At 44.1% G+C, this 16,905-nt stretch overlaps 1 protein-coding gene across 1 annotated transcript in view; it reads left to right on the forward strand.

Moving 5' to 3' along the window:
• LOC137345661 (uncharacterized) overlaps positions 1-11,046 on the forward strand; it is a 156,392-nt gene extending 145,346 nt beyond the window's left edge. Inside the window, exon 8 of the mRNA XM_068008919.1 lies at positions 10,801-11,046. Within this exon, the coding sequence (XP_067865020.1) occupies positions 10,801-10,821 (21 nt within the window). The 3' untranslated portion in view covers positions 10,822-11,046. The remainder of the gene's footprint in view (positions 1-10,800) is intronic.
• Positions 11,047-16,905: the final 5,859 nt, after the last annotated feature.

Genomic DNA, 16,905 nt, shown 5'->3' on the forward strand with positions numbered 1-16,905 from the left:
GTTTCTAAACATGACTATGATATACTGTGTTTTTAACAACTGAATGTAAAGTGACAGCGAACGTTTGCAACAGCCGATCCAGTCATGTTATATTTCTGTTTTAAAGGCCTTATTCTGTGAATTCATGTACAGTGAACTTCTTTGCCAGAATATCACCCGTGTTTTTAACTGCTAGTTTAAAAACAAAATCCACACCGTGGTTAACATTAACACTGGAGCTCACCCAACCCTTTGTTACCATCATTACTCATCACTGCCACTAAACCATTTCAGTCCCAGTTGTCGAGTCCAGCAACCCTGCTGGTTACAGAATTTTGCAGAAACGAAAGGGCAACAGCACATGTTTAAATTCCATTTTATCAACAGAGCGTTCTGGAATTGGCTATTGCAAAGCAGGAGATATTGATCCTTGATCAATCATTCTAGCTTCAGCGAGAGTATTCTGTTCAATTCTAGGCACTACAATCAGGAAGGATATCGAGGTGTTAGAAATGGTGCAAAGGAGATTTATAAAATTGTATCAGGCATGAGGGGCTTCTGTTATGCAATGTGGCTGGAGAAACTCGAATATTCTCCTTAGAGCAGACGTCTATGGGCATTTAGTCAAGTTGTTCAAATTAATAATCGGTTTGATCGGGTGAATAAGGAGAAACTTTTCACTGGCAGAAGATTTGGCAACAAAAGACACAGATTCTAAGAATACGACTGGAGTATATTCTAATAGTTGAGCAATTTATTACACTGCCCTCTTTGCTGCCGTCTCTGTTGGGAGGGTGCAAATACAGTTTGTTCAATAATAATAATAATAATGCTGCTTACTGTGAGAGCACAAGTTAGACTTACTCAGTGCAATCCACAACAGAAAGATAAAGACAAGATAGGATTGAATTCTCTATTACATTTCATTTGAGAAAATAAGGTCTGAAGAACATTGTGACACTCTTTTTGGAACACCCAAGTTGATTTTGAGGAGGTTTGAGGTGATTTGAACGATTACTCCTTGTGTCTGCACATTGTGCTCAGGTAAACCGCAGTTAGGTAGCACGATATGTAATTGAAAAGAAAATGGCACTGAAGATATATTTTGGGACACTGAGGAAATTCAACCCGAACAAAGATAACTGGTGTAATTACAAAGGAAGGTTACACATTTGGACACTACTGCTTGCAGGTGGCTGCCCAGCGTCTACTTCACTTTCCTATGGCACTTCAGCTAGGTGAGGCATCTCCTCACTTTTGGCTTACCTGCTTGGGAATTTTCCTTGTCGCTATTTAAATATTTAAAGAAGTTCTTTGCTAATCATTCCTCTGGTGTTTTACCGTCAACCGATGCTACTTTTATCTCAATCCTTTACTTTCTTCTGGTTCTGTCTCGCCCTCTTTTAATTCCATGAGCTTCATCTTGGCCTCTTTAAATTCTACTGACTTTCCTTTAGCCTCTTTAATCTTTACCAGCCCTATCACCCCTCCCACCACACCCCCCACCCCCCATGGGGTTTTTGTGACTTCTTCAGCCCTCTGCAGCTGTGCAGAATTTTATTTGTTTCCTTCAGTTTCCCCATTCTCTGTGGATTGCTCTGGACCCTCTGACAATAATACCATGCTTAGGACGATCCCCTGCATTGGTAAGCTCAGCATGATCCCAGACGTCACGACTCCGTTGATCAACTTACACTGGTAACTAAGGAAACCTACAAGCATTTGCCAATGAGCCCTTTTACCAATACCATGGTATTTTTTTTTCGGGTGGCATTTCTTCAACCTTGCTACAAATAGTGTTTAAAAACATCCCATATCTCTGAGGATGGTTATTTGTTGCCTGGTGCCTGGAATACAAAGGAAGTCATTTTTCCTTTTTTCCCAAAAGGCTCTTGTAGCTATTCTGATCCGGTGCTACATTAACTCACATGCACACTACCTTCATAGCTATGGACCACGTCTTGACTGCGGCACTCCTTGTTGCTTTTTTGGAATACCAACAGTCTGCCATAATATGCCCAGATTTTCCACACGAAAACACATTGGCTATGCCCCTACCGCTTTATCGTTTTGGTTCCTTCTTTTAAAAGTTGGAGACTGATCTGTTTTTATTTTCTTGGTCTCCTTTTTTCTCTGGACTATTTCCGCTTCATTGGTAACCCTCCTATCTCTCCAGGGCTGTAAAGTTACTAGACCCAAACATATTTTGAATTAAAGGTCTGTGCGATAATTCATAGCCATCAGCCATTGCTGCTGCCTTTCTTATCCTTGTAACTCTCTGCCCTTCAATGTGGGTTCTTATATGAACTGTGCTACTATTTTTAATTTCTTCCAGCACATTACCTCTCTCAAATCTTCATATGAGAGTTCTAGCTTGAGAGATCATATCCTGCGATCGAATGCTATCTGTTAAATTCTGCTAAATTCAATGTAAGTTTGGGTGGGTCTTTTCCTGGTGTGTCTGAATTTCTGTTGATAGGATTGAGGTACGAACTCATATTCATTTATAATGCTGTTTTAGTTAGTTCATACTCAGAGGAAATCTCTTCTGATAACAGAGTAAAGCTTTGTGAGCCCCACCCACTAACTCACTTTGTAAAAGGCGAGTCCAGTGTTCTTTTGGCTATTTTAGCCTGGTAGTTATTTTCTAAAAGGAGATAACATATGAATCAACGTCTTCTTCAGTAAATTTTGGCACTAATTATGAGTGTCTCAGTACATCAAAGTTTTGCTCCGAATTGGGGTTAAAGTTTGAGTGACTGGTGGTATTTTCATCTTGAACCCAAAGCCTTTCTACTTCATACTGTTTCACCGCTCTTTCCTCCTTTTCCTTCTGAAACTGCATCTCCTTTTCCTTTCAACTGAAACTACATGTCCTCTCTTTTCAGCTGAATTTTAGCTGGGGTTATTTTTTCAGACTCAGATTCCATGCTTTCCTCTTCTGATTCCGGGTTAATTTTTAAATAATTAGCTAGACTCTTCACTATTTTGTTGGCCTTTTGCTTGAATGTGACTCCTACCTGGGTAGCTGGGCATATTACATTTTCAATATTTAATTTATTTACACTATCATGGGATATGTCTCCCTGCTCGAGAAATTCCTCAGCATTCAGCATGTTGTTTCCAGGACAGTAAAGAAAAAATGACTGATGTGAGAAAATTCAATTTTCCACAGTTTTTAGAGTAAATTTCCCTCCCTTTTCCAAATGTCTTGTTTAATCCGTTGGTTGAGGATCCCGGATGAGCCCCCATTTTTTGTGGACAAGTGGGTGATGGCGTGGCTTGTTCCGACTGCTGACATCCCAACTGACCAGTGCAACTGTTTTTGTTCCAAGTATTTTTAACCCCTTTTATGTCATTTGCCAAGTAAATAGAGAGAGTCAGGTTTCTTGTAGGTAGAAAAACCTTTTTTTTAACAAATCTTGAAATGATTGCAACAGCACTCAGGCATGCATTCACTCTCATACACTCTCAAGAGAAGATAGATAGAAAACGTGAAGGGTAAGAGGTGTTCAGAGTTCAGGTTGTAAAGGTCTGTTATTTCAGGAATACCCTATGGGATCCACTTGGAAGGTGAATTTTTTAAAGTTGCAGTCCTGTTTGCTAGTTGTCTGATATTCATTAGGCTGCTGCAGTCTCCTGGCAGTTCAATTTGGGTTGAAGATAATGCTGATGTTAAGGTCGATTCGCACCATAGAAAAGTTGTTTTTGCAAAGGCACTCTCGTTGCTGTAGCTAGCTTCTAACTTGGCTCAGCAGGTTACAATTGTATTGACTGGAAATTATCTCTTGCTCTTTCTCTCTCGTTCTCTCTTTTTCTCTCTCTCTCTGCCTTGCTTGAATTCAAGATGGCTTTTAGTTGCACTGTGTGGCTGAAGAATTTATTATTAAGAAGGTTATAGCAGGTCATTGAGAAAATCTGAATGCAGTCAGGCAGAGTCTACATGGTTTTGTGAAAGGGAAATCATGTTTGACTAATTTATTAAAGTCCTTTGAGGAAGTAACAGGTAACCTGGATAAAGGGACCTTGTGGATCTGGTGGACTTGGATTTACAGAAGGTATTTGACAAGGTGTCACATCAAAGGTTACTGAACAAAGTAAGAGCACATAGTCTAGGGGGGTAGCATATTAACATGGATAGAGGATTGGTTAGCAAACAGAAAACAGAGAGTAGACATCAATGGGTTTTCATTTTCAGGTTGGCAAGCTGTAACTAGTGGAGTGCTACAGGGATCAGTGCTGGGTCCTAAACTATTTACAATCTATATCAATGACTTGGATGAAGGGACAGAAATATCCTGTCTCATTGTGTTTGAGTATTGTCTGTTGCATTTCTATGCAAACAGGGCTTAATTAGGGTAGGCGGTCGCTTAGTGGTATTATCACTGGACTAGTAACTCAGAGACCCAGGGTATTCCTCTGGGGACATGGGTTGAAATCCCACCACAGCAGAAGGTGGAATTTGAACTTAATAAAAATCTGGAATTAAAACTGGTCTAATGATGGCCATGAAACCATTGCCGATTGTTGTAAAAACCCATCTGGTCCACTAATGTCCTTTAGGGAAGGAAATCTGCTGTCCTTACCTGGTCTGGCCTACATGTGACTCCAGACCCACAGCAATGTGGTTAACTCTTACATGCCCTCTGAAATGGCCTAGCAAGCCACTCAGTTGTACCTAACCGCTACAAAGTCTATAAAAAGGAATGAAACCGGACGGACCACCCGGCATCGACCTAGGCACCGGAAACGACAACGGCAAACCCAGCCCTGTCGACCCTGCAAAGTCCTCCTTACTAACATCTGGGAGCTTGTGCCAAAGTTGGGAGAGCTGTCCCACAGACTAGTCAAGTAACAGCCTGATATTGTCATACTCACGGTATCATACCTTGCAGACAATGTCCCAGACACTGCCATCACCATCCCCAGGTACGTCCTGTCCCACCGGCAAGACAGACCCAGCAGAGGTGGTGGCACAGTGGTATACAGTAGGGAGGGAGTTGCCCTGGGAGTCCTCAACATCGACTCCGGATCTCATGAAGTCTCATGGCATCAGGTCAAATATGGGCAAGGTAACCTCCTACTGATTACCATCTACTGCCCTCCCTCAGCTGATGACTCAGTACTCCTCCATGTTGAACACCACTTGGAGGATGTACTGAGGGTGGCAAGGGCACAAAATGTACTCTGGGTGGGGGACTTCAATGTCCAACACCATGAGTGGCACGGTAGCACCACTACTGACCGAGCTGGCCGAGTCCTAAAGGACATGGCTGCTAGACTGGGTCTGCGGTAGGTGGTGGGGGAACCTACACGAGGGAAGAACATACTCGACCTCGTCCTCACCAATCTGCCTGCCGCGGATGCATCTGTCCATGACTGTATTGGTAGGAGTGACCACCGCACAGTCCTTGTGGAGAAGAAGTCCCGCCTTCACATTGAGGATACCGTCCATCGTGTTGTGTGGCACTATCACCGTGCTGAATGGGATAGATTTCGAATGGATCGAGCAATGCAAAACTGGGCATCCATGAGGCGCTGTGGGCCATCAGCAGCAGCAGAATTGTACTCAACCACAATCTGTAACTTCATGGCCCGGCATATCCCCCACTCTACCATTACCATCAAGCCAGAAGACCAACCCTGGTTCAATGAAGAGTGCAGGAGGGCATGCCAGGAGCAGCACCAGGCAGACCTCAAAATGAGGTGTCAACCTGGTGAAGTTACAACCCAGGACTACTTGCATGCCAAACTGCGTAAGCAGCATGCGATAGACAGAGCTACGTGATCCCATAACCAACGGATCAGATCTAAGCTCTGCAGTCCTGCCACTTCCAGCCGTGAATGGTGGTGGACAATTAAACAACTAACTGGAGAAGGTGGCTCCACAAATATCCCCATCCTCAATGATGGGGGAGCCCAGCACATTAGTGCGAAAGATAAGGCTGAAGCATTTGCAACAATCTTCAGCCAGAAGTGCCGAGTTGATGATCCATCTCGGCCTCCTCCTGAAGTCCCCAGCATCACAGATGCCAAACCTCAGCCAATTTGATTCACTCCACGTGATATCAAGAAATGACTGAAGGCACTGGATACTGCAAAAGCTATGGGCCCTGACAATATTCCGGCAATAGTACTGAAGACCTGTGCTCCAGAACTTGCCGCGCCCCTAGCCAAGCTGTTCCAGTACAGCTACAACACTGGCATCTACCCTGCAATGTGGAAAATTGCCCAGGTATGTCCTGTACACAAAAAGCAGGACAAATCCAACCCGGCCAACTACCGCCCCATTAGCCTACTCTCAATCATCAGTAAAGTGATGGAAGGTGTCATTAACAGTGCCATGAAGCAGCACTTGCTTAGCAATAACCTGCTCAGTGATGCTCAGTTTGGGTTCTGCCAGGGCCACTCAGCTCCTGACCTCATTCCAGCCTTGGTTCAAACATGGACAAAAGAGCTGAACTCAAGAGGTAAGGTGAGAGTGACTGCCCTTGACATCAAGGCAGCATTTGACCGAGTATGGCATCAAGGAGCCCTAGCAAAACTGAGGTCAATGGGAATCAGGGGGAAAAGCCTCCGCTGGCTGGAGTCATACCTAGCACAAAGGAAGATGGTTGTGGTTGTTGGAGGTCAATCATCTGAGCTCCAGGACATCACTGCAGGAGTTCCTCAGGGTAGTGTCCTAGGCCCAACCATCTTCAGCTGCTTCATCAATGACCTTCCTTCAATCATAAGGTCAGAAGTGGGGATGTTCGCTGATGATTGCACAATGTTCAGCACCATTCGCAACTCCTCAGATACTGAAGCAGTCCGTGTAGAAATGCAGCAAGACCTGGACAATATCCAGGCTTGGGTTGATAAGTGACAAGTAACATTTGCGCCACACAATGACCATCTCCAACAAAAGAGTATCTAACCATCTCCCCTTGACATTCAACGGTATTACCATCGCTGAATCGCCCACTATCAACATCCTCGGGGCTACCATTGACCGAAAACTGAACTGGAGTAGCCTTATAAATACCGTGGCTACAAGAGCAGGTCAGAGACTAGGAATCCTGAGACGAGTAACTCACCTCCTGACTCCCCAAAGCCTGTCCACAATCTACAAGGCACAAGTCAGGAGTGTGATGGAATACTCTCCACTTGCCTGGATGGGTGCAGCTCCAACAACACTCAAGAAGCTCGACACCATCCAGGACAAAGCAGTCCGCTTGATTGGCACCCCATCTACAAACATTCACTCCCTCCACCACCGACGCACAGTGGCAGCAGTGTGTACCATCTACAAGATGCCCTGCAGCAACGCACCAAGGCTCCTTCGACAGCACCTTCCAAACCCGCGACCTCTACCAACTAGAAGGACAAGGGCAGCAAATACATGGGAACACCACCACCTGCAAGTTCCTCTCCAAGTGACACACCATCCTAACTTGGAACTATATCACCTTTCCTTCACTATCACTGGGTCAAAATCCTGGAACTCCCTTCCTAACAGCACTGTGGGTGTACCTACCCCAAATGGACTGCAGCGGTTCAAGAAGGCAGCTCACCACCACCTTCTCAAGGGCAATTAGGGATGGGCAACAAATGCTGGCCTGGCCAGTGACGCCCACATCCCGTGAATGAATCAAAAAAAAAATTGGTTTTCAGTCTTAGTAGACGTGGATGTGGATTTAAGTGTAAGAGATGCTGATGTCATGTGTCTTGCTCTCCATTTTGTTGACATCACAAGTACCAGTCTCTTTAAAGTTGTACCAATGTTTATGAATTCTTCAGTTTGGTTCTGTATTTGCATCGCTGCACTTCTCCTGAGCCTGACAGCAGCATGAGACACTGTGGGCCCTGAGCAACTGTGGAATTGTGTTCCACTATAATCAGTAACTTCATGGCCCGGCATTAATAACCTCCATTACAATGCGATGAGAACCATTCCCATCTCCTCAGAATGAGGTCAGTACCAAGGCTATTATACAGCCCAGCTCAGCCTGAATCCTGAAGTCACATGGCTGAAGGCTACCCTTGTAAAATTCACCTGAAAAGGTAATCATATGGAAGAACAAATGGGGAATCCTTTCAGGACAGAACTAGAGACAACAACATCAGTCTGGTCTATCCTCAGCCACACAGTGCAACAACACTCAGGAAGCTCGACACCATCCAACAGCCTGCTTAATCAGAGCCCCATCCACCACCTTAAATATCCACTCACTCCACCACCGACGCACAGTGGCAGTAGTGTGTACCTTTTACTAGAAGCACTGCAGCAATTCACCATGCCTCCTACGACAGCACCTTCCAAACTCACGACCTCTTCCACCCAGAGGTACAAGGACAGAGGGCTCATGGGAACACCCCTCCAGGTCACACACCATCCTGACTTGGAAATGTATCACCGTTCCTTCACTTCGCTGGATCAAAATCCTGGAAATCCCTTCCTAGCTTCACTATGGCTGGGTGGATTTCTGTATTTTAACATATTTTGTATTTTAACATATCGCAATAAATTAACAAACTCTTAAAAGTGCTGGTCATGCTTTTTAAGGAACTAAAAGATATATAACAAGGAAAAGAGGCTTGCCTGTTTAGAATGATTAGATAATGTCTAACTAGAACTATCCGAGGTTAAAAGTGCATCCTGTTATCATGTCAGGAGCAATGGTACTTCTGTTCAAACTTGCTTATGCGACATAAAGAAAGAAACTATGTATTAACCTTAAGTTGTGTCCGTGCAGATTTGAAGAGTTACAAAGCCGCCTGATATTTTAGGAATAAGCAACTACTGCTTTTTATATGTATAAAACAACGTACTGAAATCTTGTTCGGGGAGTCAGTCTGACCAGGAACCGAGTGTGGTATCCTGAGCTGCCTACTCCCAAGCATTCTTGAATAAAATACTGCTTTGCTTCTAACAATCAGTGTATTTGAGTTATTGATAACATTGTTAGATTCAACAGTCTTTTCTTGGAGGTCCCACCGAAATGGCAAGCGTTACTACCTAAGCGAGACCGAAGGGTAGTGCCCTGGCAACGGACGACTTAACCGGTATATAAATAAGGTAAGAATTTACTTACCCCAGTCCGTCGGCTGCCGGTACGCATGCAGGTGCTCGATATGAGTAGTACACCTCTGCCATAGCCTGACTGTTAGAGAGCAAAAGGCTACAAGGGAGAGAGAGAGTGCGCCGGGCGCCTCCGCAAGCGGCTGCCTACCTAGGGTTCGAGTCTCTGAGGTCATAAGGAAGAAAGGTGCAGCCTGAAAGCGCGCTATAGGGGAATCAGCTGCCTGTCAGGAATCCGCGGCCTGTCTGTGAGTGTGTTTGAAGGTACAGGAGAAAAGAGAGAGTGCGCCGGGCGCCTCAAGGGAACTAAGGAGACAGGTACGACGTAGGAATCAGTATGGGTGCAGCAAAGCCGGCACATTACATGCATCAAAATTATGGTCAAGGAACTTGCAAGTTTTTGAATAACTGGAATCAGATTACCCGAGATGACCCAAAGAAGCAATTCTCATTGGAAGGCTCTTGGGATCTCGATAAATTAGTGCACGTAAGGGAAGCTCTAGAATTTAAAAAAAGGGTAGGATGAAACAACCCCAGTGGGATGCCTATTATAATTGGTATTTAGAAGCGTCAAAACGACAGTCGGACTCTAAGGTAAGGGGACTGCAGTACTCGCATGACAAACTTAAGGAAATTTTGTGAAAATGCCATAACCCCACTAAAGAGGATATTAAAGTATTAATGGATGCTTGCTTAGGAACAAACAAATGGAAACAGGTAAAGGATAAGAGTGAATGGCCGTCAGGACTCACCCAAGGGGCCAAGCTTGGTGCCCTTTGTGACCGAATCTTGACAGCCATTAGGAATTGCTACCCCCAGGTAATAGACTGGTATAAAATTAATGCGACACAACAGAAACCAAGCGAAGACGTGAGCGATTATGTTGAACGGGTACGAAGTACAACTAACGAAGTGTCCCGAGTACAAAACACTGCTGATGTTGAGGAAAAGAGGATTTAGCTTGCCACTGGCTGCCACCAACAGCCTGATGGTCTTTGGATCTCCCACGATGGCCGCGTGGTATCTCCAAAGAGCCTGCTCCCCTGGCTTGCACATGTGTGTCATTCTTTCACGCATGGTGCAAAAGGGGGGATGAATTAGATTATGCAAAAATCCTGGTATGCACCTGGATTTGCTTCTATTGCTGAAAATGTTGTGACTAAATGTACGATTTGTCAAAAATATAATGCGGGGAAAACGCCTTGTGTTAAGCCTGCTTCGCAACCCCAACCTTGGGGCCCCTTTATACATATGCAAATGGACTTTATACAAATGCCCAAATGTATGGGACTACAATATGTGTTAGTAATAATGGACTTATTCTCTAGATGGGTGGAGGCGTTCCCCACCAGGAAAAATGATGATCACAGTAGCCAAATTACTTTTAAGGGAAGTTATTCCTAGATTTGGAATACCGGAACGGATTTCTAGTGACAACGGACCACACTTTACAGGTCAAGTGGTAAAAGAAATAATGAAAGGATTACAATGTAAGCCACACCTATCCTGTATCTACCAATCACAATCAGCTGGAGCAGTAGAGAGACAGAACGGGATCCTTAAGACAAAAATCGCTAAACTTTGCTCGGAAACAGGATTAAAATGGCCAGAAGCACTCCCTTTGGCACTTGTGCTGATGCGGTCTAGCCCCAACAGAACAACGGGATTATCTCCCCACTAAATAATAATGGGCCGCCCCTGCACAGTGTGAGCGAAAATATGTTGGCTTATGGCATAGCATTAACCAAAACTTTGAGAAGCTTCCATTCACAGGTAGCTGAGGCGCAGAAGGAAGCAACCGCTGAGGTTTGCCATACGTACGAACCAGGAGATTACGTCTTCGTCAAGACCTTCCGAAGAAAAAATTGCCTGGAGCCCCGTTGGGAAGGGCCATACTTGGTACTCTTGACCACCTACACGGCCTTGAAGCTTGAAGGAAAACCGACATGGATCCACGTCTCACACTGTAAAAAGGCTCCGACCACTAAAGAACCGGTCAACTTCAACACGACGTGATTGTCCATATATGAACTGTTATGAACTATTCCAGAGTGCTAAAACTAGAATATTAAGTGATAAGATTATCGAACTGTAATTGTCTAAGATTAAGGGACTAAGCTGATAAGTGCCCGAAAATGCACAAAACGAAATAGAAATTGTCACGCTAGAAAATGGCACCACAATGCTTTGTGAAAATTGTGGTTCTGTTGTTCGCAGGAGCTGGTCTAGTAAAAGGTGGCCCAAAGGCGGGAGAGCCAAATTGCACTCAGAGAGAGACAACTGGCCAAAAGGAAACAGGCACCAACGGAAAGCAAGGATACGATCCTTCAGAGGACGTAAAATGTGTTGAAAAGAGTTTAAGGTGCTACAACTACCTAGACAAGCTCGTAAATTTAAAAGCTAAGCCATGCGGACCATGTACGAACTCTAATTATAGCTTAGGCTGCCAATTGTGGTACAGTATCGGAACAGGATATGTTATGAAATGTAATGACCAGATACTGAGGTGGGAAGCTTTCTATGGTAATACAACCACCGTAGCGCCCACAACCGCTCCCGTGCCAAAGACGGTTGGCCAATATTATGATCATCACTGCAACTACTACTACTACGGCAACCACCCTGGGGCCTGCAGAGTACCTCAGAAACAACACAGACACAGCACCCTTAAATACGGGATTAGTCGCAATACCAGAGAGAGAGAGAGAGAGAGTAGTGCTAATACTGGGGTACACTCATGTAAAAATAATAGTAAATCTGACCAAGCTCAATATGCCCTTATGAACAAGAAGACGTGTGGGCTGCACCATTGGAGGGATTGAAGGATACACGTTGACCCCACTAAACATAGCGGGTCGCACTTTATCAAGACACAAAACGCAACTCATTACTATGTAGTGACTACAAATTTGACTTACCTAGTACGAAATAAGACGTGTGTTCTGCCAAGTTACAATGTGATTATTAAAAACCCTAAGGAACGGTTGACCTTTGGGAGCAATAGCATAGAACCCCTAACAGAGGATACAGATATGGAAATAGAAGCCAACATTGTGAGAATGGATAATGATGCTGAAATGTATGAATTTGTGCCAAAACCACTGCCCATCATCCCACCCTTGAATGCAGATTGGGGACAATTGATAAGAGAAGCAAAAAAATATAAGTCACCAGTGGAGTGAATTGGAACACAAAATTAAGTCAGAGCAGGACAGGGCAGAGGAACTTTTGTTGGAAGAACCATGGTGGAAAAGGATATGGAACTGGGGTATGAATGTGAATGTGCAACCTTGGTTGAGAATATTTTCTCATGTATTAGTAATCCTTCAAACATTGATTATAGTCATCTTCATCATCCTGGTGATTGTCTTAAAGAAAAAGATTAATACTTGGATAGTAAATCGACTTAAGAAGGACTTGGCCTTATTAGAGGTTAACAATCATCGGTCTGAATATGACAAATTGTAAGGATTGTCCAATACAGGACAAAAGGGGGGAAATGTGGATTTCTGTATTTTAACATATTTTGTATTTTAACATATCGCAATGAATTAACAAACTCTTAAAAGTGCTGGTCATGCTTTTTAAGGAACTAAAAGATATATAACAAGGAAAAGAGGCTTGCCTGTTTAGAATGATTAGATAATGCCTAACTAGAACAGTCCGAGGTTAAAGGTGCATCCTGTTATCATGTAAAGAGCAATGGTACTTCTGTTAAAACTTGCTTATGCGACATAAAGAAAGAAACTATGTATTAACCTCGAGTTGTGTACGTGCAGATTTGAAGAGTTACAAAGCCGCCTGATATTTTAGGAATAAGCAACTACTGCTTTTTATATGGATAAAATGACGTACTGAAATCTTGTTCGGGGAGTCAGTCTGACCAGGAACCGAGTGTGGTATCCTGAGCTGCCTACTCCCAAGCATGCTTGAATAAAATACTGCTTTGTTTCTAACAATCAGTGTATTTGAGTTATTGATAAAGTTGTTAGGTTCGATAGGTGTACCTACCCCACATGTGGTTCAGGAAGGCAGCTCACCACCACCTTCTCAAGGGCAATGAGGGATGGGCAATAAACGCTGGCCTTGCCAGCGACACCCACATCCCTTGTAAGAATTTTATAAAACCCTCACTGTCCTGTAACTATCAAGCCAGGGAACTAATCCTGGTTCAGTGAGGAGGTTAGAAGAGCATCCCAGGAGCAGCATCAGATGTTCCTCAAAATGGTGACGCTCCAACAGAAAACCTCAAGCATGCTAAAGAGTGGAAGCAGCGTGCTATAGATCGAGCCAAGCGATTCCAAAATCATTGCCTCAATTCTGTTGTGGGACAAATCCACCACCAAAAGAGGAGACTCAGGTACAGCTTCAATCGATTTATTCAAGTGTGCGGAGGGAGAAACACCACCTCGGGAATTCCCAGGTCATTCCCTAACTTTACATTCAGGAGCAGAAATTTATATACCGCTCTTATCACACAATGTGTTCAACAAACGGATGATTGATATGATTGACTATAAACTTTAATTAAAACAATGGTGGTTGATTATGCATTCTGATGAGCACACTTCCTCAGCCTTATCAATACACATACCAGATGGCTCCAAACTGTTGTCAACTCTTTGTCTTTTATCTCTTTGTTTCCCCTTATGTCAATCTTCCAGAGAAACAGTGGCCTCGAGCACTCGGCTCTAACTTTCGCTCCCTAATCTTGTCCTTTACCCGAGCAGCATGTTTTGTTTCTTTTCTCAACCCTACAGTTAAATTCTGCTGAGATGCTTCTCTAAAGCTCAACTTGTTTCTACATAACCCCTTCAGTAGGAAGAACATAGAGACACAATATAACATAAAGGGGACAACTCCAAAGTGGATGCAAGAGCACAAGGACCTGGGGTACATGTGCATAAGTCTTTGAAGTTGGCAGGACAGGTTGAGAACATGGTTAATAAAGCATACAGTATCCTGAGCTTTATTAATAGGAGCATAGAGTGCAAGAGCAAGGAAGTTATGTTAAACTTATATAAGACACTAGTTCAGCCTCAGCTGGAGTATTGCATCCACTGCTGGGCACCGCACATTCGGAAAGATGTGAGGGCTTTGGAGAGAGTACAGAAAAGATTCACGAGAATGGTTCCAGGGATGAGGAACTTCATATATGAAGACAGATTGGAGAAGTTGGGACTGTTTTCCTTGGAGAAGAGAAGGCTGAAAGGAGATCTGATGGAGGTATTCAAAATCATGAGGCGTACGGACAAAGTGGATAGGGAAGAACTGTTCCACCTCGTGAAAGGATCAGGAACGAGAGGGCAGAAGGAAAAGTGACGTGAGGAAGAATGCAGCGAATGGTTAGGATCTGGAATGCAGTGCCTGAGAGGGTGGTGGAGGCAGGTTCATCGAGGCATTCAGAAGGGAATTAGACTGTTAACTGAAAAGGAAGAATGTGCAGGGTTGTGGGGAGAAGGCAGGGGAATGGTATTAGATGAATTACTCATTCGGAGAGCAGGTGCAGACATGATGGGCCGAATGGCCTCCTTCTGCGCTGTAACGATTCTGTGAGGCAATATAAAATAAATGATACAATTCTAAACAGGGTGCAGGAACAGAGAGACCTGGGGGTATATGTACATAAATGGTTGAAGGTGGCAGGACAGATTGAGAAAGAGGTTAAAAAACATATGGAACCAGGGCTTTATAAATAGAGGCATGGAGTACAAAGGCAAGGATGTTACGATGAACCTTTATAAAATACTGGTTCGGCCTCAACTGGAGTATTATGTCCAATTCTGGGCACAGCACTTCAGGAAGAGGGTGCAGAAAAGATTGACAAAAATGGTTTAAGGGGTGAGGGAATTCAGTTACGTGGATAGATTGGAGAAGCTGGGGCTGTTCTCCTTGTGGGAGAGAAGGTTGAGAGGAGATTTGATGGAGGTGTTCAAGATCATGAGAGGTCTAGGCAGAGTAGATAGAGAGAAACTGGTCCTGTTGGTGGAAGAGAACAAGAGGACCCTGGCAAAAGAACCAACTGCGAGTTGAGGGAAAACTTTTTTCCACGCTTCGAGTGGTTAGGAAGTGGAATTCACTGCCTGAGAGTGGTGGTGGCAGGTGCAGTCAGGACTTTCAAAAGGGAATTGGATAAGAACCTGAAGGGGAAAAACATGCAGAGCTATGGGGACAGGACAGTGGAATGGAACCAGCTGAGTTGTTCTTACAGAGAGCTGGCATGGACATGACAGACCAAATGGCCTCCTTCTGTGCTGCAACCATTCTATGATGGGAGTGGGGTTGGAGACGGGACTGATTGATGCACATGTCCAGTGAGATTGCACACCAGGAGCAGAACCTGGTCATGTGATCCTGTGACACCTCGAGTGGGAGGGGCTCTGGCTGCTCATCACTGGATGCTGTAAGATTGGCTCCTGACAGGTTCCTGCTCCTGGTTACAGGCAGAGTTAACATGGTTTTTGAAAGGGAAATCATGTTTAACTACTTTATTGAAGTTCTTTGAAGAAGTAACACATGCTTGAATAAAGGGGAACCGGTGGATGTACTGTACTTAGATTTTCAGATGGCATTTGATAAGATGCCACATCAAAGGTTATTGCAGAAAATAAAAGCTCATGGTGTAGGGGGTAACATATTGGCATGGATAGAAGATTGGCTAGCTAACAGGAAACAGAGAGTAGGCATAAATGGGTAATTTTTGGGTTGGCAAGATGTAACGAGTGGTGTGCAACACGGATCTGTGCTGGGACCTCAACTTTTTACAATTTATATAAATGCCGTGGATAAAGGGACCAAAGGTATGGTTGCTAAATTTGCAGATGACACAGAGATAGGTAGGAAAGTAAGTTGGGAAGAGGACATAAGGAGGCTACAAAGGGACATAGATAAGTTAAGTGAGTGGACACAGATCTGGCAAATGGAGTATAATGTGGTATAATGTGAAATTCCATTTTGGCAGGAAGAATAAAAAAGTATGTTATCTAAATGGTGAGAGATTGCAGAGCTCTGAGATACAGAGGGATCTTGGTGTCCTAGTGCATGAATCGCAAAAGTTTGTATGCAGGTACAGCACGTAAGTAGCAAAGCGAATACAATGTTATTGTTTATCGCGAGGGGAATTGAATACAAAAGTAGGGAGGTTATGCTTCAGCTATTCAGGGTATTGGTGAGACCACATCTGGAGTACTGTGTACAGTATTGGTCTCCTTATTTCAGGAAGGATGGAAATGCGTTGGAAACAGTTCAGAGAAGGTTTACTAGACTAATACCTGGAATGGGCAGGTTGTCTTACGAGGAAAGATTGGTTGGCTAGGTTTGTATCCTCTGGAGTTTAGAAGAGTAAGAGGTGACTTGATTGAAACATATAAGATCCTGAGGGATCTTGACAGGGTGGATGTGGAAAGGATGTTTCCCCTTGTGGGAGAATCTAGAACTAGGGGTCACTGATTAAAAATAAGGGGTCGCCCATTTAAGACAGAGATGAGGAGAAATATTTTCTCTCAGGGTCGTGAGTCTTTGGAATTCTCTTCCTCAAAAGGTGATGGAAGCAGAGTCTATGAATATTTTTAAGGCAGAGGTAGATTGGTTCTTGATAAGCAAGGGGGGGCGATGAAAGGTTATCGGGGGTAGGTGGAAATGTGGAGTCGAGGTTACAATCCGATCAGTCATGATCTTATTGAATGGCAGAGCAGACTCGAGGGGCCGAGTGGCCTATTCCTGCTCTTAATTTGTATGTCTATATACCCCATCAGTGGGATGTCGGTGTGACAGCTGACAGTGCGAGTGAGTTCAGTCCTGATAAACAGGGGTTCTTATCTTCCTCAGCCCTGGGTCACTGTCCCTCAGTCCCCAGCCCCAGTACC

Source organism: Heterodontus francisci, chromosome 29 (assembly GCF_036365525.1).
Source record: "Heterodontus francisci isolate sHetFra1 chromosome 29, sHetFra1.hap1, whole genome shotgun sequence".
Taxonomy (NCBI): Eukaryota; Metazoa; Chordata; class Chondrichthyes; order Heterodontiformes; family Heterodontidae; genus Heterodontus; species Heterodontus francisci.